The following is a 24,858-nucleotide window of genomic DNA, read 5'->3' on the forward strand; positions in this document are numbered from 1 at the left end:
ACGCAGCGCTTTGCCTCTTTATCAGAGCGAGGAATTTTTTTTTTTATATCTTTCCACCAAGTAAGAATTGAATCTACAACTTTTTAAAAAAATCCCCCGAATAAGAATTGAACCTACAACCGTGCGAATCTGGGAACCTTTGACACGTTTGTGCCCCGGGACCACGAACGGCAAATTAACACTAGTGTGTGGAGGTAAAATGCGGAGTTGTATTCCAAATCAACACTCATTGCCTCCAGAATTCAGCGAAAAGTGAGGAGCAGAAGTGCACTAATGAGAACAGAGTGTCTTAACAATAGGTTCCCTCTGCCTATCCAGTATGCGGGATGCAACGTAAAGCTAATTAAAAAAGAGGGTGCCTATAAAATTTATATTTTTCGTTTTTCTCTAAACTCATTGCACAAATCAATGAAAAAGTAATCCTAATATAAAAAAAATAAAAATAATAATAGCAATATAATTAATAATTAGAATAGGTAGGTGCTATAATTTGGTGCGTGTCTATTTTAAGAATGAAAAAAAAATGCTAAAAAAGTAAGTATAATTCAAAATTAATTCAAAATCATCAAAGAAAATTTTACATATGGAAATATCATTCCATCTTGAATCATGATTCTGCTTGGAAATTACGAGTCGGCAATCACAAGTCTTTGTAACGAGGTCGGCCTCTGGTGAACTTTTTAAATCAAATAGGTACATCACAGTGTGACTTTAGCATGGAACTTCTAAATTACAGTGGTGCCTGGGAATTCATTTGGCACTGGAAAATATATTTTATGAATTCATATAGTAAGTACATCATGTATATTTGAACGATCTATGAGATCGTACAGGGGCAGAAGAGTGTGACTGTAACGCGACGGTTGTGGACTCGATCTCCACTCTAGGATGAAATGTTATTTATTAATACCAAGACAAAAATCTCGTCGTTAAGTTACGTCTCTCAACAGGCACGATGTGTCTTAACACAACGCTGCTTCTGCCTACCCTGTTGTATGCGGGATTTTTTTTTATACAAGTACACATATAGGGGAAGGTGGGGTAAGACGGGGACCTTAAGGTATTTCATAAATAAAAACCCTCTGTTTTCAATTGCACAGTGTAGGAACTTTTCTTAAATAAACAACCAGACTTTCTCCTTTAATTATAATCAGTCAAAACAAAAAAATATATAATTCTTCTTATAGAAAAATCAACTTGAAAAAATTGGTGAATCTCCCCATCTTACCCCACCTATAGGGCAAGACGGGGTACCCCCTTGGGCAAGATGGGGTATAGAATACTTAAACGTTGTCATCTTCACAAACAGGGCAAATATGGACGGCTTCGTCATCGTTTATTTTCCACTCCTGCACAACCACAATGCGCCCAATTACCGCATCTCTGGCAAGTTATTCATCCTTTAGTAGACTTAGAATACAAGCCGTGGCAGTAGTAGGCATTCTGTATCTTCGTCATCTGATATGTTAGCTGGATCTCTTATTTGTGTTGTTAGTTTCTTTTTGTTTGTTAGCTTTGGTTTCGGTTTACAGTTTTGTCTTTCCATTAATACTGTTTTATATGGAGAAGCAGTAATAATAGTCTTTGCATGTGTCTTTGAATTTTTCTTTGTCTTTTTTTTCCGTTCGTAGATAAGACGTTAACTTTTCGAGCTAACCAGATGGAATGTTGCCTTATCTAAAGAATTATTGTCTGTTGCTTCCTCTTCAGCATTCATTTCGATTTCAGTGGCATCTGCAGCAATGAAGTCCTCACGGTAAAAATGTATGCATAATAAGGCGAGATTCCACATACTTTAAATACATTAATTGCAGTTGGCATTGTTGCTGCCCGAAAAAAGCTTGCCAGAAGAGTTCAGCCATTTGAAATTGAGAAACTACTTTCCAAGCATTTGATCTTAACTTTGCTGTTAGAGCCTGATCATAAAAAATAAAACCAACATCTGCTGGCTGCAATTTGTGATAGGAAGTATATTATTGTCACAGCATGTTTACGTGCTAATCGATTAACTGCAAATTTTAGGTGTGAGAGGCATGGCCATCTAAAATCAACATTACTGGGTTGGTTTTAAGAATAATTCTTTTATAATTTCAAGGCCTACAGATGAAGATTACAGATTATCTATATAAAAATATAAAGTTAACACAACTAGTAATGATAATTTTGAATTAAATCGAAATCCAAAAATAATAACAAATTAGCGGGTAAGACCCCCGCCAGTAGGTACCCCATCTTTCCCAAACTGGACTTATAAGTTGTATAATTTTTTTTTGGGTATTAATCAAAGCAAGCCGGAACGAATTAATGAGTTTAGAGTAATAAAATAAACAAACATCAATAAAAAATATGTCACGCATCTTGTATATCGTATATCATGAACAGTCACGCACTTTATATATGTTAATAATTAGATAAAACCACTTTAAATTAAAAAAACATGCATACCAAGTAGGAACATATGTTCTCCGACGAAACTTTTTGTGACACTAACAAGTACTAATAAATGACGTAAAAACAAATTTTGTAGTGACACTGCATTATATGTTTTCATAGGGTCCCCATCTTACCTCGCCACCCCGTCTTACCCCACCTTCCCCTAATGGTCAACCAAACAACTGTACGGTGCGCCATGTGAGCGGAGATTTTTTTATTAATATGATAACATATACAGCTATACGTACGAACACTGGTGGTGATGAAATAGGGATTGAATGTTTGTATGGAAAAATCTTTATATCGCCACCTAAAAAATATTTCATTGAACACATGTTTCGTGGTTTTATAGAATTCACCACTAAGGGTGCAAATAAGCAGGCCAAGCTGCGCGCGTCCATTAGTGTTATATAAGATTTTTTTTGAAAAGTTAGTTTTACTTTTAATCATTTAGCTAACTTTTTTTAACATAAAAGTGCCGGCTTTTTTAAATGAAGAATATTTAAAATTTTATATAAAGTGTGAACTATTTTATATTTTTAAATATTTGTCATTGTTAAACGCACTCCACGTTTCGAAACGTAACAAAAGATAGCAACTTTTATTGCACATGCCAAAACCTATTGCTACAGGAGATTACACATATACACAGTGACAGCTGTCAAATTACAAATGTCAGAATGAATTAAAAATAAATCCAAATAGGTTATCAAAATTGTTGCAACAATACCAAATAATGTATATGTAATATAGAAAAATATTGTCCAACACAATAATAATATGTTTTGTAGAAATGTCAGGTCGGCAGCGGAATTGACTATTTGGTAATTATATTATATGTCAACTATAAGACATAAAAAAAATATTTATATATTTTTTTGAGTTAAGAGTAGAAGAATTAGTTACAGCTTATCTATTTATATCAGCCATAATATTATGTATGTTTAAATTATAATTGTGTAATATTTTTCTAATTTAAGCACTTTTATTTTCAGCAATTCATCACTGTTCCAGCCAAAAGTGACTAATTTAAACAGTGTTCGAGTTCAAGTACGTAATGCAATTCATAGCACACGTCGCGGCGGTCGAAGGCCCAATCCAGAACCTCCTAATCCCTTAGAAATTCATGTGGACTCAGGGCCTTTACATGCACGAAATTTAGTAAAACCCTTATTGTTCACAGTTGGGGTAAATAATACATTCATATTTTACTATAATATATATACACAATGGAAAATATATGATGTAATAACATAAAAGTAATAATAAGCAATATATAATATTATTGTTACAGTTTATATTGCTCAACTTATTAAAAGTATAATAGTAATTTTATTGTAGGTGTCATCATTAAGTCTGGCTGGCTGTGTAATCTGGGAATATGAAAATTTACGTTCTCATGCCACTTCATTTCTAAAAAGACCTGGCACTTGGTTAAATTCACATCAGAAGAGGATAACTTCACCTTTTGTTAGTACATTGTATATATTTAATTATTATTTATAAACCAACAGGCAGCAGCAGTATCTAACTGTAAACATATTATATTTAAATTATTATCAATTTTTTGATATGGTTAAAAGTATTTTGTGGATATGATTGTATTGAAAATTGGGCAGGATGTTGGAAAAAATATCTAACATTAGGTTCTCTTTGCCTACTCTGCTATGCAGGGTAAACCTTGGAGTAGCTTTTTTCATATCTATAAAACATGAATTAAAACAAAATATTGACCAAAAATTATATTTTCAGCAATCAGAATCAGGCTCAATAAGAAGATGGTGGAACTCTCTTAGAGAAAGTGAAAAGGTTTTTTATCCTATCTTAGCACTGAATGTATTAGTATTTGGTGCTTGGAAAATCAGGCCTTTTCAGCCATTTATGGTTAAATATTTCTGCTCAAATCCTTCAGGCAGTATGTTGATATATTTATATTTTTAACTGTGCTATAAAAGTATAATCTTATTGTTTTCATCTTAAATAATTTAAATATTTGTATGCTAAATGCATGTAATATTTACAGGAGCAAAATGTCTGCCAATGGTTCTATCTACCTTTAGCCACTATTCAACATTGCATTTAGCTGCCAACATGTATGTTTTATATAGCTTCATGCCAGGTAATGTTTTTGGACAATTTATACTTAATTACCTCAACCTTTTGTTAGTGGGATAACCAGATACCAAAATCAAATAATTTTATTCAAAAGTTATATACTTCATTTTCCATGTTATATACTTCATTTTCAATGTCAAATAATCTACCACCAATTCAATAAAGTTAATGCCTCAGATCTGAGAAGAACCGGAAGAAGAACAATTTAATTGGTACATATAAAGTTACTGTCTGAAACAAGTAAAATCCACAGTATTTTCTCTGCTCTAGTTCTGGAGTTTGCACTGAATATGGACATAGTAGTTTTCTATAATCTTTTTGTCAAATTTTCTATCTATCTTCTCTATAAAATATTTATTTGTAGTAGTTTTCTATAAACTTTTTGTCAAATTTTCTATCTATCTTCTCTATAAAATATTTATTTGTTAATATATATGTTTCAATGGTTTTTATTTATTTTGATAGCTGCAGTAACTTCATTAGGAAAGGAACAGTTTGTTGCAATGTATCTGAGTGCAGGAGTTATAAGTAGTTTTGCTAGTTTCTTTTACAAAGTGATGCTGAATCAACCTGGCCTCAGTCTTGGCGCAGTAAGGACAAACTCTTATTACTTTAGTAAATTATAAATGACACACTATTTTATTCAATATTAGTAATTCTGAAAATATGATTTCTTATTTTCGTAGATTAATATTTGCTCAGGTATATATAAAATACATCTTCCTTTTTCTTCTTTTATCTTCTTTTTTGCAGTCAGGAGCAATTATGTCAGTATTATCTTATGTGTGTATGCAGTATCCTGACACCAGATTAAGCATAATATTCCTTCCAATGTATACTTTTGCCGCTGGTAATGTAAGTAATCTTATGTAACATATTATTTTTTTTATTTACACAATAAATGACTTATTTATTTAATATTAATATTGAGATACTTGTGGTGGTATAATGTCTAACACAATGATTATGGACTACATGTGGGTAAGTCCCTAAATGGAATATTAATATATATACGTTTCTAAATGACATTAACCCATCCAGAGGGTGTCCAGACTAATACCTGTCCGATATTGGTTTGTGGGCATACGGGTACGCGACCCCGGATCCTCGAGCCGCCACTCTTATATCCTCATCCAGTCCGTAAGAATGGTGTCCCCCCCCCCTCTCCTCCTCCTTTCTCCAGCTCCCTCCTATACCTATCCTACCCCCCTCTATTTTCCTCTCCCCTCGGTTTTTCCCCACAAAGGGGGTTTTGGAGGTCAGACGGCAGTCGCTCCAGGAAAACCACAAACAGCCACAATATGGAACGGACCAACAACAGACTGGGTACGGCTAGGGCGTCGCCGCATAACGACGCGCAGGCACATCGCCCTACACCTGCGACAAGTGGGCAAGGGCTACCGTGTCAAGTACGGGCACGGTTAAAGACGCAAGTACCCAGACGAAAACTCCGCTTTGCAACGTGGAATATTGGCTCTCTAACCGGACGATGCAGGGAACTCGCAGATGTACTCATGAGACGTCGGGTCCAGTGTGCTTTCCTCCAGGAAACTCGCTGGAAGGGTAATAAGTCCCGTAACATCGGACAGGGTTACCGGCTTATATACACTGGGTCACCTTCGGGTAGAAACGGTGTAGCGGTAGTGCTTTCTGAAGAGCTTCAGAATGGGCTCCTTGAAGTTGACCGTCGCTCCGACCGCTTGATGCGAGTGAGGGTACTGATTGAGGGCGTTATCACAAACTTAATCAGTGCCTATGCTCCCCAGGCGGGATGTAGCGCGGCCGAAAAGGAGACATTCTGGGAGCAGTATGAAGGGGTGCTACTTGCTGTGCCGTCTACCGAAGTGGTCTTAGTTGGGGGGGATTTGAACGGGCACGTCGGTAAGGCTGCTGAGCCGTATGAACGTGTTCACGGGGGTTTTGGGCACGGTCTTCGCAATGCAGAGGGAGAAAACATTCTGAGAACCTGTATTGCGTCTGATCTGGCCGTCGTGAATACGTTCTTCCAAAAGAATTCTCAGCACCTTATCACGTATAAGAGCGGGTCCCACTCAACTCAAATTGACTACTTGTTGACCAGACGGTGTCATATGGGCAGGGTAACTAACTGTAAGGTCATTCCAGGCGAAAGCCTAACGGCCCAACATCGTCTTCTTGTCATGGACTTTAACGTCACTCCGAAGAAGAAAGTAGCCGAGAAACGTAGGCCTCGGATCAAGTGGTGGTTGCTGAATGGACCGATGCAGACCGACTTCCTGGCAGAGGTGAAAAGTCACGATATTTCGACTAACACCGAGACTGCTCAGGATGCTTGGGATCGGGCTCAGTCGGCAATCATTGCGGCGGGCAGGCGAGTTCTTGGCCTTTCTAGGGGAGGACGTGTCATCGACAAGGAGACATGGTGGTGGAATGACGAGGTGCAGGAGGTGACTCGTGAAAAGAAGGCTGCCTTTAAGAAGTGGCAAGAATCCAACTCTCCTGAAGACAGACTGGAGTACACAGTAGCTAAACGTGCCTGTAAAAGAGCTGTAGCCAGAGCCCGCAGTGAAAGTTTGTCACCATTGTATGATAAACTTGAAACTGTGGAGGGGCAGAAGCTCATTTACAAACTGGCACGTTCCCGGGATAAAGTGACGCAAGATATCGCAAAATGTCTTTGCGTCAAAGATTCCCAGGGCACGCTGCTCTGTAGTCATGCCTCTGTGAAGGAGAGGTGGAGAAGCTACTTCCAGGAGTTGCTGAATACTCAGCACCCATGCAGTCTTCATCACGACCCACCGCCTAACCTCGGACTTATTGCCCCAATAACCCTTGACGAAACACGTAATTGCCTTCGACGCATGAAGAACGGAAAAGCGGTGGGACCTGACGACATTCCGATCGAAGCGTGGAAATCGTTGGGCTCTCTTGGTGTGCTCATGCTTACTGACCTTTTTAACCATATCTTGAATACTGGTAAGATGCCGCATCAGTGGAGGCTTAGCTTCATTACCCCTATTTACAAAGGAAGGGGCAGTGTTCAAGATTGTGGTAGTTATAGGGGCATTAAGCTTATGAGTCATACCATGAAGCTCTTCGAGCGCATGATCGACCTCAGGCTCCGCCGAGAGTGTACTATCTCTGAGTCTCAATATGGATTTCAGCCAGGATCGGGCACCATGGACGCCATTTTCGCCCTCAGAACTTTGATGGAGGCATACAGGGAAAAAAGGAGAGCTCTGCATGTGGCCTTTTTAGATCTGCAGAAGGCCTTTGACTGTGTGCCTCGTCAGTGTATCTGGTGGGCATTGCGATCCAAAGGGATCCCTGAGGCCTATATTGAGATTATCAGAGACATGTACCACGATTCCGCTTCTATGGTTAGGACTGCTGTTGGCGACACTAGACCCTTCCCGATTACAGTGGGGGTTCACCAGGGCTCGGCTCTGAGTCCGTTCTTATTCAATGTAGTGCTCGATATTGTCTCGGCTCACATCCAGGACCAGCCTCCATGGCTGATGATGTATGCCGATGACATAGCACTCATTGCCGAGAACCGACTGACGCTGGAGCGTAAAGTGAACCTCTGGAAGGGTACGCTTGAGAACGGCGGTCTTAAACTAAATGTGTCGAAGACAGAGTACATGGCCTGCGGGAGCCGGGACTCGAGCACGATCCTTATAGGTCCTGAGCCAGCCGTTAAGTCGGAGAAGTTCAGGTACCTTGGATCCGTTATGCACGAGTCTGGAGGCATCGATCACGATGTCCAAGGGCGGATAAGCGCTGCCTGGGCCAAATGGCGGGAGGTCTCTGGTGTGGTCTGCGACCGCAGAATACCGCCCAAACTCAAGGGGCTGATATACAAGAGCATCATCCGACCGGTTCTTTTATACGGCAGCGAATGTTGGCCGGCACTATCTCGGCACACTCAGGAGCTTCACGTCACGGAAATGAAGATGCTGAGGTGGATGTGCGGCGTAACGCGGTCTGACCGCATACGCAACACATTCATTCGAGGTAGTCTTGGGGTCCGTGACGTAGCGGATAAGCTCCAAGAGCGTCGTCTGAGATGGTTTGGCCACGTTACGCGCCGGCCTAAGAACTATGTCGGTTGCAAGTGCCTTGCTATATCAGTTCCTGGAGTGAGACCTCCTGGACGCCCAAGGAAGCGCTGGCTGGATGTCGTGATGCAGGACATGAGAGCCAATGGTCTAACCACCGAGGACGCAAAAGACCGTGCAAAGTGGAGTAGGTTGAGTAGGAGGGCAGACCCTGGCAATAGCCGGGATTAATGCCAGGAGGAAGAAGTTTCTAAATGACATTAATCTCCCCATCCTGGTAACCAATATGCGGTAGTCAGTTACACAGTGCAATTTTTTGCAAGAAAAATTAACTAATTTATATGGGAAATATATTATACTGGAAATTATACATTAAAAATGTATTCTTTCTTCTAGGCTATAAAAGTAATAATGAGCATGGATCTTGCTGGAGTTATTCTTGGATGGAAATTCTTTGACCATGCAGCTCATCTTGGAGGGGCCATATTTGGAATGTAAGTATACATTATATCAAAGACTGAAATTTAAGTCAAGATTAAGTCTTTATGCAATCATTCATTAGTATTTAGTATATATAAATGAAAAAATTCTAAATTGTTAAATCACTAATTTTACTTTAACTTTTAGGGTGTGGTGCCATTGGGGACATATGCACATATGGGGCAACAGAGATAAGTTCCTACAATATTACCACAGCATCAGAAAAGATTCCAGATAACTTATTATGTGAAAATAATTAGAAATGCTTATTTTATGGAATGGCATACAAAAATGTTATAATTATTTTAGAGATTCTGTATAAAAACATTTTTAGAAAGATTATATTGTATTAAATGCAAACTTTGACGTTTATTTAAATGAAACCCATAGATTATAAAACATAATATTTAATATGTACAAAAATAGCTAATAAATGCATTTTTTACAGTAACAGTAAACAATATATAAATGAGAACATACAAATTGAAAAAAATCTATTTCCTTTCCCATATTTTAATACGACTTTTCATTGTACATTACACACCTGTGACATTTTGAGATGAATTTACTTTTAAGCTTTCAATATTTTTGCATGGAAATCAAAATGTTCTCCAATATATGTAGAGATGTAGTAGTAGGAATGATCATAGCCCTCGCGCAAGTTCAAAATGATAGGGACACCGACAGAGCGGCAGGCTTCTACTAAGTTTTCAGGTTGCAATTGTTTTTCAATATAGAATTTATCCGCAGAACCCTGGAATGAAATAAGCACTTAATGTTCCATAAGCGCAGCGTTAAGTCCCGTTACTCAACACGCAATGTCTTGAAAATTGGTGGAAAGCGGGAACAGAGTGTCTTAGCACTAGGTTGCCTCTGTTTACCCTGCGATATGTGGTACACAAGGCGAACCAAAATAAAAAATAAGTAATAAATATTTTGTTACAATTTGCTATGAATACACATTTTGCATTAAAACTCTCTTTGGACATAAATGATAACATGTAATTAATTATATATAAAAGATACAAAAACTTAAAATGAACATGCCTTATAATTGCCTAAATAAAAAAAAAAAATGTCCATTCCATGATAATTTAAATAGAAGTACTGTTTTTATTTGCAAATATATCAAATTATACTTTCAAATATATTTAAAGCTTAACATTTAAATAAATGATTCAGCAATATACAAATGTCTTTAGCCAAAACTTGGTAACTTGAAAGAAAATTCAAAAATATTGCTTTGAATAGCTTTTACAATATCCTGGATAGTTTTATTTTTAAAAAAGATGCTACAGTAAATGACTTCTACAAGCAAATGTCATAAAAACCTACCTGAGGTATGAGATATGAAAAAAGAAAATGAAGTAAATAGCTTACCTGATCAATAAGGAAAGTTAGTGGAGGACCGTCATATTTCTTAACAAGCTCTGTCGCATCCCACTCCGCCCATTGATTCTTATCTTCACCCAAATATCCTGTAAATGCCTTCTCACCCCATGGACATTTGCTTGGATTACATATGGGAGCAAAAGCACTTACAGATTTATATAAACCTGGATTTCTCAAAGTAGACACTAAAGCCCCATGTCCACCCATACTAAAATACAAATAATCAGATAAATAACAAAACATTTTATTATTGTCTTTTTTTCTATTAAACATTCAAATAATAACTTGAGTAAGAATCAATTTTAAAAATTATTGTCTATTTATATCAATGTACACTTTTGCCTACCTATGACCCATTATTCCTATCCTGTTCTGGTCAACAACATTACTGAAAGCTTGAAGTATTAGGTCATACAATTCTTTATTTAAGTAACTACCCATTCTATAGTTCTTTGACCATGGATCATTGGCAGCATCAAGGTAAAAACCAGCAGACACTCCAAAATCCCAGGATTCATCATCCCCAGGGATCTTCACTCCTCTTGGGGAAGTGTCAGGTCCTACAACTATAACACCATGCTCAGCAGCATATCTAAAATGAGTAGAGAAAAACACTAACATAATATTCTATAAATTCACAATAGTATTGCAGGATGAACAGCACAGTAGTGTGTGTGACTTGTGAGCCAAGTGTAGGTTAAGCAAGTGGTGGACCTTTTAATGGTGATTTGAGCTCAATTCCACTGTCCAAAGCTCCCCTCTCTAACAATACCAAATTTATTTTGATTCTGATAGAGCCACCTTCTATGTTGTAAAAATAAACTTAGCAGACTAAGTATGTGAATTTTGACAACGCTTTAAAGATTTCATAGGATATTATAAGTATTATAGCTAGTTTCTAAGCAGACAGATTTAAGTTCAGCTACATAAATATATTCCTTTCTAAGCTATTACATTTATATAATAGAGTAATAGATTTTGCTGGTAAGCTATAAATTTATATTATTCAATTAATATTATTCAAATAAAGTAAAATGTGTGAAACATACAAAAATTAATATGTATTTATCTTATTAAAAAAACATCAATTTAAATTAAGCTAAAAAGGTGATTGATAACAGCATTATCAGTAAGGTGTCATACTTTCATTGGATTAATTGCTATGTTATATTAAATTACAAGTTTTTAGTAATATTATTTATAGATTCATTTAAATTGAAAATTTTAATTCGGAGATACCTTTTAGTTTGACATTGATAAAGAATTATAATTGATGTCATATATTAGTATAGAGCTGTGCAACTCAATGTTGCTTATTGTCTTTTAAAGTTATTAATTAAATTGACAATAATTTTAATTCATTTCCACAAGTGAACTTCAATCCACCCACTCATCACATTTAGTCAATTTCTGTTTCAAAGGGAAATTTTAATGAAAATAAAGTTCTATTTATAGAATGTAAAAAATATTTCTAGAAAAGCAATGAACATGTTAGAAAAGATATATATTTGACGGCTACTTTTTGAATTATGTATTACCAGGGACCCAAATGTGGCTTCGCACTGTAAAACTGTAGCCTACATGTTATTGTGATGTATAAGCTATATTACTGTCAAATTTCATAAAAATTAATTCTATAGTTTTTGCACAGTGGAACAATAATCCATGTGCACAAACTTTAACATTTTATAATATTAGTAAAGTTATTTACCTTTGAAATCCAGATTTTGAAATGAAATTTTGTTCATTACATGTTAGGCCTGAGAGATAAAATATAACAGGTAGCTTCACATCACCACCTTCAGCTTGAGGAGGTAAATATATTGAAAAGTTCATTTTACATTGCAATTCTGAAGATTGATGTGAGTACACTTTTTGGTGTCCTCCAAATATTTTATTAGATGATATTAATTCTAAGCCTTCCATGGTGCTACTAAAACATACAACAATAAATTTACAATCATATTATTTGTGGTGTGAATATGTATTTAATATTTTCCATTGTGAATTATTGAGACCGATGACAGTGATAAATGATTGTAGAATCAGTCCCTGGACTCAAAAGAATGTTTAAAATTAAATTATTTTAATATTACCGCGCTGGTAAAACAAAACGGGGTGTTGCGTTTTGCCACTTAAAGGAAAGATTTTGTTATATATTAATTAATTAAAAAACCCACGTATTTTATCTCTACCAATGGTACTTAAGCAATTGATTACATAATAATTTTAACGTAAACGTTACCGGTATTTTTGTCTATATTCCCTATATTTCAGTAAAAATGACAACGTATATTCGGAGAACTGATATTTAATAGAAATACATTACAGCGTGAAATAAATTTCTATAAGTTATATTTATAGAACTTACATGAACTGATAGATTTAAATAATACAATGATAAATATACTTTGAAATATATTAAGCAAATAATTTAAATTACTCCAGTAACCAATTGTTGAAACAACTTGTTACAACAACACTGAAATTTGATATTAAATAATGTGATATAATTTAGATTTACCTAGAATATTCTCGTCTTTTATTCTTTTTCTAAATCGTATTATCAACTATAAATCGTATTATCAACTATAAATCGTATTATCAACTATGTATGAACTAACCTCTAAAGTTCGTCCTTGACCGTCCAAAAATAAAAAAAAACAGATAATAGAATACAGAATTACAGAATACAGATTACTAATGTTAGTTTATAATTATATAATCGTTTATCACAAATTATTATTTATTTATGTATTCAACGGTAGATAGTGATGTCAATTGGTAATACAAAGTACCAGGGATGTTCGATTTATATACTTTATATCGATATTCTGGTTCGCAATACACTTTGACATGATTTTTTTGGACCAATCCATTGTCGTATTTTTCAAAGTATCTAATATAATTTTTGTAGAGAAATAAATCACTTTCTTGGTATTACATTTAAAACTTTTGTTATTACACTTAGGAATATAAATACAAAAAACAAGCCCAGTAGTTACTGTAAATTGTACTTAACTATTGTTTATTTTATAATTATGCACTTAAGTGCATATTAAAATATTATGATATGAAGAACCTAAATCAGATACACGGCGCAGCTAATAGATGGAGTTGAACATATTTGGACTTTTTCTGAATCACGTTGGCAAGATGTTCTAACGTTTAATGACGATCAAAATTTTCTGAAATCTTATTTATCTCAGGATCAGCCTTACTGTCACCTGCTTAGGATCAAGTACTCATCACTACCAGAAGAAGACCGGACCGAAGCAAGCTCACCCGAACCCGAGGACCACACCAAGAAGCTCTCACCTTATTTGTGATCAAATAAGGAGGAACTTCGCCCGCACTGGCCTGTGCGGAGGGGAACCCCTTCCCCTTGGACTCCCTGCCCGGACCGAGATGGGCAGAAGGGTTGTGAGGACAGTCAACTGCTGCCGCCTCCCGTGCTCATAGGAATGAGCAGCCACCAGCCGCCGCGTGCGGGGACACAAGCGTCCCCTGCTGCGGCCGCAGCCACCGCCGCAACCAGCGGCACCCGGCCCCCGCGCTCCACTGCGCTGTACGGCGTACCCGTGCAGGCAATGGACCATGGGACCACGTCGAGGGAGCCCTCTCTCTCCGCGGCGCAACCTGGCGCGCCGTGCCTCGCGGGATCGACGCCCGCACCAGCCGCCTCGCCTTCCCCAGGCCAGGCACCCAGGGCCGCACGCAGCGCCCACCGACACCAGGAGCCGAAGAAGCGCTCCCCCTCCGCGCCCCCCAGGGTGCTGGACGACGCCATGTCCCCGCAGTCATCACTGAACAGGGACATGGTAGCTTTGGCAGAACTCAAGCGCAATGGTGCGCTGAGTCGGGAGCTGATGGAGCACATGGCCATGTTCCTAAACGACCGTGCTCGAGCGTTGGACCAGACGCAGCCGCAGCCCATGTACCTGACACCGGTGCGCCGTCAGCGCACTGCAGAGTACGAAACCCCAGGCACTGGAAAGCGCCACTGCCCGGTGACCATCCAGGCCAGCCGGCCTGAATCAAGAAAACGCCCAGAGGGAGGCAGGGTCGGCAAGGACATGCCACTCCTCGTTCCTCCAACTACAGTTGCTTCCACGTCGGACCAGGCAACGGGTACCGTATCCACAGCGACCACCACTTCGAGCTCAACGTTCGCTGACGCGCTCCGGGCACCAGGCCCAAGCCGGGTGACACAGGATGCGCCAACCACTGCGACCTCTGTAACACCCAAGCCGCGCTATCCCCCGCTGATAGTGGAGAATATGCCAAATTGGGCGACCCATTTCCGGTCGCTCCACAACAAATTGGGACAAGCACCTAACGCGCGCCCCTTCGGTAGAGGGGTGCGTTTTACACCCAGCTCGGAGAATGAGTACCGCGTAATACAGCGGTACCTCTCCGAGCTCGAGAAGAGCGAGGCCATATCCTGGTTCTCCTATGCCCTCCCGGCGGAAAAAAGCAAGAAGGTAGCCATCAGGGGGCTACCCGTCACTACTACCCCGGAAGAAATAACCGATGCCCTGGCGGATCTCGGCTTCACTGCTGAATACGTGCGTCCAATTAAAGCGAGGAAGGGGAGGCCCGGGTGCATCTTCCTCGCCATCCTGAAGAACACCCCGGACCTGATACCTGGCATCTTCAGCGTGACGGAGTTGTTATTCATGCCAGGTATCAAAATAGAAGCCTGGAGGAGCAAGAGGGGCCCGGCGCAGTGTCACCGCTGCCAGGCATTCCGGCACTCCAGCCACGGGTGCCACCGGCGGCTGGCGTGCGTGAGGTGCGGCGAAGAGCACCTCGCGCGCGATTGCCCGAGGGCCCTCGATGTTCCCGCCACATGCGCCAACTGTGGCGGCGCTCATCCCGCCAACTATTCAGCCTGCCCCCAATACAAAAGGGAGCTCCAGAACAAGAGGGCGGGCACAGTCGCCCTCACGAAAGAAGATTCCACCCGCAAACCCAGGACCTCAGCTCCCTTAGTCTCCTCCAACACGGTCGGAGCGGAGAACACAGCCGCCACCCTCATGGCCCCCGCCAACCCCGCTACGGAGAAGGGTAGCAGAAGACTCAAGAAAAGGGGAGGGAAGAGGACAAAGAGACAAAAGGCCAGCGAGCCCCTCCCTCCCCTCGCTGCCTCCTCGAAGACTACAGCCGCGGCCCCTGATGCCGCGCCCAGAACCACATCGGCCACAACCCGCCAGCCGACACACGCTATCATCGTCAGGGCCATCGACACCCTCAAGGAAGTTCTCATTGCCTTGCAGGAGGGTCGTGACCCTGTCCAATGCGTGCTAAGCGGGATGAGCAACCTTCTCCTTCACGCCTGAGGCCCCCCGCGTACTCTATTGGAACGCCGCAGGACTCCGCCGTCGCCTGCCCTTTCTCCGACACCTTCTACGCGACAACAGCGTTGACGTCGCGTTGATCAACGAGACGCACCTCCACCCAGCGCTCCCCTCCAACTTGCCGGGGTATCACGTCCTGCGGTTGGATGCGCCGGCAGAAAATCCATGGCGCGGGCTGCTGGTAGCCGTCCGCCGCAACCTCGTGTTCCACCAGCTGCCTAACCTCGACGCCCAGTCGTTCCAGTCTCTGGGCGTCGAGGTGCACATCGGCTCCAAAGCCATACGGATGTACGCAATTTACCGCCCCGGCGGAAACAACCGCCTACGAGTCAGCGAGGTGCGCCAGTTGCTCGGTAGTTCCATCCCCACACTCGCAGCCGGGGATTGGAACGCCAAGCACCCCGCCTGGAGGTGCTGGACGACGTGCACAGCAGGACGCCGCCTACATCAAGACTCCATCAGACACCAATACGAAGTGGTGGGCCCTGACGAGCCGACCCACTTCGCCTTCGCCGGCGCGCATCAGCCCACCACCATTGACCTGGTGGTGCACAAAGGCCTGGTTGAGTTCGACCTTGAGACCCTCCCCGATGCCTTCGGGTCCGACCACCTGCCTGTCCTGTTAACTCTTAGGGGCAGACTGACTCTGGCCAGGGGCCCACCTCCCGGACGGCGGATCTCCTGGGAGAGGTTCCAGGCCAACGTCGGCGACCAGCACCTCCCTACCTCCGAGCCCATCGTCGACGCTGCGGACGTCGACCGCCTCGAGGCCAGGGTGACATCCGTCATCAAGGATGCCATGGAGGAAGCCACAACCCCCGTTTCCACCCGCTCATTGCCTCCAGTCCCTGCACACATTCGCGCCCTCATCATGAAGAAGAGGCGGGTGCGAAAGGAGTGGCAACAGTCCAGGGACCCCGCCATCAAAACCCGACTGAACCGGCTCATCGAGCGCGTCCGCGAGGCGCTCGTGGAGGCCGGCGCCGACGCCTGGGAACGCCGCATAGAGGAGGCGGACGAGGAGCAACCTTCTCTTAACCGCCTATGCCGCCAACTCACCAAAAAGAGGCCAGCAGTGCACCCTCTGTCTCACCCAGACGGCTCTCTTCGCTATCCCGCGGCGGAGAGAGCGGAGATCCTGGCCACACACCTGGCCTCCACGTTTCGGCCCAACGAGAGCGAGCGACCTGCCCACCACGCCCAGATGGAGGCCGACACCGCCCTCGCTTTAGCGTCCCCCGCACGCCCCCTGCCACCTCCTCCCTTCTTCACTCCGACGGCCGTCTCAAAGGCGATCAAGAGACTGAAGTTGAAGAAGGCGCCCGGACCTGACGGCATCACCAATGGCGCGCTCCGCCATCTCCCTCCTAGGATCGTCGCCGCACTGACCAGGCTCTTCAACGCCAGTCTACGCCTGGGATACTTCCCCCAGGCGTGGAAAAAGGGCCTGGTCATTATGCTGCCCAAGGCGAGGAAGAACCCGAGAGACCCGGACAGCTACCGTCCGATCACCCTCCTCAGCGCGGTTGGAAAGCTCTTCGAGAAACTGTTGCTGCCGCTCATACAGACGCACTTCCAGCCGCGCAATGAACAATTCGGGTTCCGCAGCGACCATTCTACCACGCTGCAGGTGGCCAGAGTCGTACACTTCGCGGCCACGGCTGCCAATAAGAAGGAGTTTGCCGCAGCAGCCTTCCTAGACGTGTCACGCGCGTTTGACCGCGTGTGGCACCCGGGGTTGCTGCACAAGGTGCTACGAGCAGGCATCCCCCACCACGTCGCCACAATCTTGGCGAGCTATCTCTCCGGCAGGACGTTCAGCGTTAGGGTGGAGAGTGAGATCTCGTCCAGCCACCCTATCGCCGCAGGCGTCCCCCAAGGCAGCATTTTATCGCCCGCCCTATACGCCTTGTACACCGACGACATCCCGACGCATCAGGACGCAACTCTGGCACTCTACGCAGATGATATTGCCCTGTACACGAAGTCGATCAAACCTCATCACGCAGCCGTGAAGCTCCAGCGCGCCCTCGACCTGCTGCCGGACTGGCTGGCGGAGTGGAGGCTCGCGCTCAACATCGCCAAAACCCAAGCGATCAGCTTTGGGTCCCACCACAAACTGCCTCCTCCGCTGAGCCTGCAGGGCCAGCAGGTCCCATGGAGCAGCCGAGCCACCTATCTGGGCGTGGTGATCGACCGAAGACTAACCATGGCAGGGCAAGTCAAGAAGGCAGCCAGCGCGGCCAAAATCGCGCTCTCCCTGTTGCGTCCACTATTCCGATCAAGACTCCCTCTACGAACGAAGTTGTCGCTGTACAAGGCGTACGTCAGGCCGCACTTGTCCTACGCTGGCCCGGCGTGGTACGCGCTCATCAGCGAAACCCAGAAGAAGATCCTGCAGGTGGTCCAAAACGCTGCCCTCAGGCGCGTTACCCAGGCTCCCTACTTCGTCAGGAACGCTACCCTACAGCGTGACCTGCGGTTAGAGAGTCTGGAGGATCACATCGGCCGGCTCGCGAGCAACGCGTATCGCCGCGCCGATACTTCGGACCACCTGCACCTACGCAACATCGCCCCGCTCCACACTCGACCGCCGGATGCCGCCAAACGCCTGCCGAGGGATATCATCCCCCCCTCCCCCTCAGCCCCCGACTCCTGAGCAGCCTCCTCGGTCGCTGGTCGCCTAGCTGGGCCTCCCTTGGGGCAACCAAGGGTCTCACTCGGCTGGGCTGACCGCCCAGGTGGCAAACGCTCATCCCCCCCCCTACACCCCAACAAGCCTCCAATACCCAGTGCCTGCCTCGGCAGCCACAACCCCACCGGGCCTAGTGCCCACTCCAACGACGTGGCCATCGTAATGGCCACCGCCAGAGACCACGGTCAGAGGGCTGTTGCCTGCAACCGTTTCCCAGCGCCACGGCGCCGGAGGAAAAGAACTTCAACTCTTATTTATCGGGATCAGCCTTACTGTCACCTGCTTAGGATCAAGTACTCATCACTACCAGAAGAAGACCGGACCGAAGCAAGCTCACCCGAACCCGAGGACCACACCAAGAAGCTCTCACCTTATTTGTGATCAAATAAGGAGGAACTTCGCCCGCACTGGCCTGTGCGGAGGGGAACCCCTTCCCCTTGGACTCCCTGCCCGGACCGAGATGGGCAGAAGGGTTGTGAGGACAGTCAACTGCTGCCGCCTCCCGTGCTCATAGGAATGAGCAGCCACCAGCCGCCGCGTGCGGGGACACAAGCGTCCCCTGCTGCGGCCGCAGCCACCGCCGCAACCAGCGGCACCCGGCCCCCGCGCTCCACTGCGCTGTACGGCGTACCCGTGCAGGCAATGGACCATGGGACCACGTCGAGGGAGCCCTCTCTCTCCGCGGCGCAACCTGGCGCGCCGTGCCTCGCGGGATCGACGCCCGCACCAGCCGCCTCGCCTTCCCCAGGCCAGGCACCCAGGGCCGCACGCAGCGCCCACCGACACCAGGAGCCGAAGAAGCGCTCCCCCTCCGCGCCCCCCAGGGTGCTGGACGACGCCATGTCCCCGCAGTCATCACTGAACAGGGACATGGTAGCTTTGGCAGAACTCAAGCGCAATGGTGCGCTGAGTCGGGAGCTGATGGAGCACATGGCCATGTTCCTAAACGACCGTGCTCGAGCGTTGGACCAGACGCAGCCGCAGCCCATGTACCTGACACCGGTGCGCCGTCAGCGCACTGCAGAGTACGAAACCCCAGGCACTGGAAAGCGCCACTGCCCGGTGACCATCCAGGCCAGCCGGCCTGAATCAAGAAAACGCCCAGAGGGAGGCAGGGTCGGCAAGGACATGCCACTCCTCGTTCCTCCAACTACAGTTGCTTCCACGTCGGACCAGGCAACGGGTACCGTATCCACAGCGACCACCACTTCGAGCTCAACGTTCGCTGACGCGCTCCGGGCACCAGGCCCAAGCCGGGTGACACAGGATGCGCCAACCACTGCGACCTCTGTAACACCCAAGCCGCGCTATCCCCCGCTGATAGTGGAGAATATGCCAAATTGGGCGACCCATTTCCGGTCGCTCCACAACAAATTGGGACAAGCACCTAACGCGCGCCCCTTCGGTAGAGGGGTGCGTTTTACACCCAGCTCGGAGAATGAGTACCGCGTAATACAGCGGTACCTCTCCGAGCTCGAGAAGAGCGAGGCCATATCCTGGTTCTCCTATGCCCTCCCGGCGGAAAAAAGCAAGAAGGTAGCCATCAGGGGGCTACCCGTCACTACTACCCCGGAAGAAATAACCGATGCCCTGGCGGATCTCGGCTTCACAGCTGAATACGTGCGTCCAATTAAAGCGAGGAAGGGGAGGCCCGGGTGCATCTTCCTCGCCATCCTGAAGAACACCCCGGACCTGATACCTGGCATCTTCAGCGTGACGGAGTTGTTATTCATGCCAGGTATCAAAATAGAAGCCTGGAGGAGCAAGAGGGGCCCGGCGCAGTGTCACCGCTGCCAGGCATTCCGGCACTCCAGCCACGGGTGCCACCGGCGGCTGGCGTGCGTGAGGTGCGGCGAAGAGCACCTCGCGCGCAATTGCCCGAGGGCCCTCGATGTTCCCGCCACATGCGCCAACTGTGGCGGCGCTCATCCCGCCAACTATTCAGCCTGCCCCCAATACAAAAGGGAGCTCCAGAACAAGAGGGCGGGCACAGTCGCCCTCACGAAAGAAGACTCCACCCGCAAACCCAGGACCTCAGCTCCCTTAGTCTCCTCCAACACGGTCGGAGCGGAGAACACAGCCGCCACCCTCATGGCCCCCGCCAACCCCGCTACGGAGAAGGGTGGCAGAAGACTCAAGAAAAGGGGAGGGAAGAGGACAAAGAGACAAAAGGCCAGCGAGCCCCTCCCTCCCCTCGCTGCCTCCTCGAAGACTACAGCCGCGGCCCCTGATGCCGCGCCCAGAACCACATCGGCCACAACCCGCCAGCCGACACACGCTATCATCGTCAGGGCCATCGACACCCTCAAGGAAGTTCTCATTGCCTTGCAGGAGGGTCGTGACCCTGTCCAATGCGTGCTAAGCGGGATGAGCAACCTTCTCCTTCACGCCTGAGGCCCCCCGCGTACTCTATTGGAACGCCGCAGGACTCCGCCGTCGCCTGCCCTTTCTCCGACACCTTCTACGCGACAACAGCGTTGACGTCGCGTTGATCAACGAGACGCACCTCCACCCAGCGCTCCCCTCCAACTTGCCGGGGTATCACGTCCTGCGGTTGGATGCGCCGGCAGAAAATCCATGGCGCGGGCTGCTGGTAGCCGTCCGCCGCAACCTCGTGTTCCACCAGCTGCCTAACCTCGACGCCCAGTCGTTCCAGTCTCTGGGCGTCGAGGTGCACATCGGCTCCAAAGCCATACGGATGTACGCAATTTACCGCCCCGGCGGAAACAACCGCCTACGAGTCAGCGAGGTGCGCCAGTTGCTCGGTAGTTCCATCCCCACACTCGCAGCCGGGGATTGGAACGCCAAGCACCCCGCCTGGAGGTGCTGGACGACGTGCACAGCAGGACGCCGCCTACATCAAGACTCCATCAGACACCAATACGAAGTGGTGGGCCCTGACGAGCCGACCCACTTCGCCTTCGCCGGCGCGCATCAGCCCACCACCATTGACCTGGTGGTGCACAAAGGCCTGGTTGAGTTCGACCTTGAGACCCTCCCCGATGCCTTCGGGTCCGACCACCTGCCTGTCCTGTTAACTCTTAGGGGCAGACTGACTCTGGCCAGGGGCCCACCTCCCGGACGGCGGATCTCCTGGGAGAGGTTCCAGGCCAACGTCGGCGACCAGCACCTCCCTACCTCCGAGCCCATCGTCGACGCTGCGGACGTCGACCGCCTCGAGGCCAGGGTGACATCCGTCATCAAGGATGCCATGGAGGAAGCCACAACCCCCGTTTCCACCCGCTCATTGCCTCCAGTCCCTGCACACATTCGCGCCCTCATCATGAAGAAGAGGCGGGTACGAAAGGAGTGGCAACAGTCCAGGGACCCCGCCATCAAAACCCGACTGAACCGGCTCATCGAGCGCGTCCGCGAGGCGCTCGTGGAGGCCGGCGCCGACGCCTGGGAACGCCGCATAGAGGAGGCGGACGAGGAGCAACCTTCTCTTAACCGCCTATGCCGCCAACTCACCAAAAAGAGGCCAGCAGTGCACCCTCTGTCTCACCCGGACGGCTCTCTTCGCTATCCCGCGGCGGAGAGAGCGGAGATCCTGGCCACACACCTGGCCTCCACGTTTCGGCCCAACGAGAGCGAGCGACCTGCCCACCACGCCCAGATGGAGGCCGACACCGCCCTCGCTTTAGCGTCCCCCGCACGCCCCCTGCCACCTCCTCCCTTCTTCACTCCGACGGCCGTCTCAAAGGCGATCAAGAGACTGAAGTTGAAGAAGGCGCCCGGACCTGACGGCATCACCAATGGCGCGCTCCGCCATCTCCCTCCTAGGATCGTCGCCGCACTGACCAGGCTCTTCAACGCCAGTCTACGCCTGGGATACTTCCCCCAGGCGTGGAAAAAGGGCCTGGTCATTATGCTGCCCAAGGCGAGGAAGAACCCGAGAGACCCGGACAGCTACCGTCCGATCACCCTCCTCAGCGCGGTTGGAAAGCTCTTCGAGAAACTGTTGCTGCCGCTCATACAGACGCACTTCCAGCCGCGCAATGAACAATTCGGGTTCCGCAGCGACCATTCTACCACGCTGCAGGTGGCCAGAGTCGTACACTTCGCGGCCACGGCTGCCAATAAGAAGGAGTTTGCCGCAGCAGCCTTCCTAGACGTGTCACGCGCGTTTGACCGCGTGTGGCACCCGGGGTTGCTGCACAAGGTGCTACGAGCAGGCATCCCCCACCACGTCGCCACAATCCTGGCGAGCTATCTCTCCGGCAGGACGTTCAGCGTTAGGGTGGAGAGTGAGATCTCGTCCAGCCACCCTATCGCCGCAGGCGTCCCCCAAGGCAGCATTTTATCGCCCGCCCTATACGCCTTGTACACCGACGACATCCCGACGCATCAGGACGCAACTCTGGCACTCTACGCAGATGATATTGCCCTGTACACGAAGTCGATCAAACCTCATCACGCAGCCGTGAAGCTCCAGCGCGCCCTCGACCTGCTGCCGGACTGGCTGGCGGAGTGGAGGCTCGCGCTCAACATCGCCAAAACCCAAGCGATCAGCTTTGGGTCCCACCACAAACTGCCTCCTCCGCTGAGCCTGCAGGGCCAGCAGGTCCCATGGAGCAGCCGAGCCACCTATCTGGGCGTGGTGATCGACCGAAGACTAACCATGGCAGGGCAAGTCAAGAAGGCAGCCAGCGCGGCCAAAATCGCGCTCTCCCTGTTGCGTCCACTATTCCGATCAAGACTCCCTCTACGAACGAAGTTGTCGCTGTACAAGGCGTACGTCAGGCCGCACTTGTCCTACGCTGGCCCGGCGTGGTACGCGCTCATCAGCGAAACCCAGAAGAAGATCCTGCAGGTGGTCCAAAACGCTGCCCTCAGGCGCGTTACCCAGGCTCCCTACTTCGTCAGGAACGCTACCCTACAGCGTGACCTGCGGTTAGAGAGTCTGGAGGATCACATCGGCCGGCTCGCGAGCAACGCGTATCGCCGCGCCGATACTTCGGACCACCTGCACCTACGCAACATCGCCCCGCTCCACACTCGACCGCCGGATGCCGCCAAACGCCTGCCGAGGGATATCATCCCCCCCTCCCCCTCAGCCCCCGACTCCTGAGCAGCCTCCTCGGTCGCTGGTCGCCTAGCTGGGCCTCCCTTGGGGCAACCAAGGGTCTCACTCGGCTGGGCTGACCGCCCAGGTGGCAAACGCTCATCCCCCCCCCTACACCCCAACAAGCCTCCAATACCCAGTGCCTGCCTCGGCAGCCACAACCCCACCGGGCCTAGTGCCCACTCCAACGACGTGGCCATCGTAATGGCCACCGCCAGAGACCACGGTCAGAGGGCTGTTGCCTGCAACCGTTTCCCAGCGCCACGGCGCCGGAGGAAAAGAACTTCAACTTCTTATTTATCGCTTCTCGGCCTTTTGGCTAAGATCAAAGTGTAGTATCTGTTCTTTTCAGCTTAATATCTGAAAGTTCCCGCACCGCGGGACCAGTATATTAAACTGATTTTTGTAAGCTGACGGGATGCTCGGGGCTCGCTCCACTCCTGTCACGGGTCGGCCCGGCATTGCAGTGCCGCCGGGATCGGCCCACATAAAACTATATATGATAATACTTCACTGAAACAACACATAATGTAGTTGAGTTGAAGAATGTCCAATCTCTTCTCAACATGTTTTTTTATTTATATTGGACTTCGCTTTCAACAGATATGTTCGTTTAAATCAGGGCTTCTTAAACTTTTGTCATTCACGACCCCATTTATGATTGCGAGTTTCTTAACGACCCCCCATACAAATATAAAAGAAAAATAAATTAATATTTTTTGATGATTCATTTATTAGGTAACAATATACATATACATATTAAAATAAATAATTTTAGAATTCGTTTTGAAACATACAAAAATCTAAAATTAAAAATTGCACAAAAAATTATAAAATTTTATTATGCATTGCGTGTAGTTTCAAAAATAAAAGTGGATTCTGACCGTCTTAATTCGCTCGAATATATTCAAGTAGTTGCGTGGTAAGTATTCAATTAAAATATAAGTAAGAAATTTAATGAGATGGATGCGCCGGTTTTTTATTGCATAACAAATCAAATCTTGGTGGAATGTTTGAAACTGCTGGACGTAAGACCTCTTCAACATTTTTTAGCACTGAACGATATTCCTCCCTTTGATTGTGTGTGATATTTAGAGGTGGCGGTCAGAGTGGGAAGTCAGCGGCGCGCGGTTTATTCAACATGTATGATACCGACAAAACTATGTATAGCCACAGTATAATAATAGCGATCATCAATAGTTTCCTGCTGTCGGTGGAGATAACTCAAAACCTTCAACAAATGCGCGTGTCTAGACGCTGCAAGTCCACTGTATTCCG

The 24,858-nt window shown here is 47.0% G+C and overlaps 2 protein-coding genes and 1 non-coding gene across 8 annotated transcripts; 2 read left to right on the forward strand and 1 right to left on the reverse strand.

The window, feature by feature from the left end:
- The first annotated feature begins 3,064 nt into the window (after nucleotides 1-3,064).
- Nucleotides 3,065-9,428, forward strand: rho-7 (rhomboid family intramembrane serine protease rho-7). Its single transcript, XM_085192609.1, has 9 exons — nucleotides 3,065-3,257; nucleotides 3,429-3,621; nucleotides 3,775-3,903; nucleotides 4,186-4,348; nucleotides 4,457-4,552; nucleotides 5,014-5,138; nucleotides 5,302-5,403; nucleotides 8,985-9,082; nucleotides 9,216-9,428. The coding sequence occupies exons 1-9, from the start codon at nucleotides 3,214-3,216 to the stop codon at nucleotides 9,304-9,306; spliced, it is 1,041 nt and encodes a 346-aa protein (XP_085048735.1). The 5' UTR covers nucleotides 3,065-3,213; the 3' UTR covers nucleotides 9,307-9,428.
- Nucleotides 9,429-9,459: 31 nt separating this feature from the next.
- LOC146534615 (S-formylglutathione hydrolase) lies at nucleotides 9,460-13,404 on the reverse strand. Of its 6 annotated transcripts, XM_085192612.1 has the most exons (6): nucleotides 13,053-13,403; nucleotides 12,985-13,014; nucleotides 12,172-12,393; nucleotides 10,807-11,052; nucleotides 10,449-10,668; nucleotides 9,460-9,822 (listed from the first exon to the last, which is right to left on the reverse strand). In XM_085192612.1, exons 3-6 carry the CDS (start codon nucleotides 12,384-12,386, stop codon nucleotides 9,640-9,642), a joined length of 864 nt encoding a protein of 287 aa, XP_085048738.1. In that variant the 5' UTR covers nucleotides 12,387-12,393; nucleotides 12,985-13,014; nucleotides 13,053-13,403; the 3' UTR covers nucleotides 9,460-9,639. The 6 variants fall into 6 exon arrangements, with proteins under 6 accessions (XP_085048738.1, XP_085048740.1, XP_085048741.1 ...); XM_085192614.1 differs by having other exon boundaries at nucleotides 12,172-12,390; nucleotides 12,985-13,404; XM_085192615.1 differs by lacking the exon at nucleotides 12,985-13,014 and having other exon boundaries at nucleotides 12,172-12,390; nucleotides 13,085-13,403.
- A 10,475-nt stretch (nucleotides 13,405-23,879) lies between these two features.
- On the forward strand, nucleotides 23,880-24,072 carry LOC146534616 (U2 spliceosomal RNA). The gene has a single exon (XR_014878488.1). It is a non-coding gene; the product is annotated as a U2 spliceosomal RNA (small nuclear RNA).
- Nucleotides 24,073-24,858: the final 786 nt, after the last annotated feature.

The sequence above is a fragment of the Heliconius melpomene genome, chromosome 11, assembly GCF_056956725.1.
Source record: "Heliconius melpomene rosina isolate 202511_hmr_F chromosome 11, ASM5695672v1, whole genome shotgun sequence".
Taxonomy (NCBI): domain Eukaryota; kingdom Metazoa; phylum Arthropoda; class Insecta; order Lepidoptera; family Nymphalidae; genus Heliconius; species Heliconius melpomene.

Excerpts from the sequence above, each read along its gene's own strand:
- rho-7 (XM_085192609.1), top strand. The coding sequence starts at position 3,214 with ATGTTTTGTAGAAATGTCAGGTCGGCAGCGGAATTGACTATTTG. Across the intron at positions 3,258-3,428 it reads GCAGCGGAATTGACTATTTG|CAATTCATCACTGTTCCAGC; the intron begins GTAATTATATTA and ends TTTTATTTTCAG. Across the intron at positions 3,904-4,185 it reads AGAGGATAACTTCACCTTTT|CAATCAGAATCAGGCTCAAT; the intron begins GTTAGTACATTG and ends TTATATTTTCAG.
- LOC146534615 (XM_085192614.1), bottom strand. The coding sequence starts at position 12,386 with ATGGAAGGCTTAGAATTAATATCATCTAATAAAATATTTGGAGGACAC. Across the intron at positions 10,669-10,806 it reads ATAGGAATAATGGGTCATAG|TATGGGTGGACATGGGGCTT; the intron begins GTAGGCAAAAGT and ends TTTGTATTTTAG. Across the intron at positions 9,823-10,448 it reads TAACTTTCCTTATTGATCAG|GGTTCTGCGGATAAATTCTA; the intron begins GTAAGCTATTTA and ends ATTTCATTCCAG.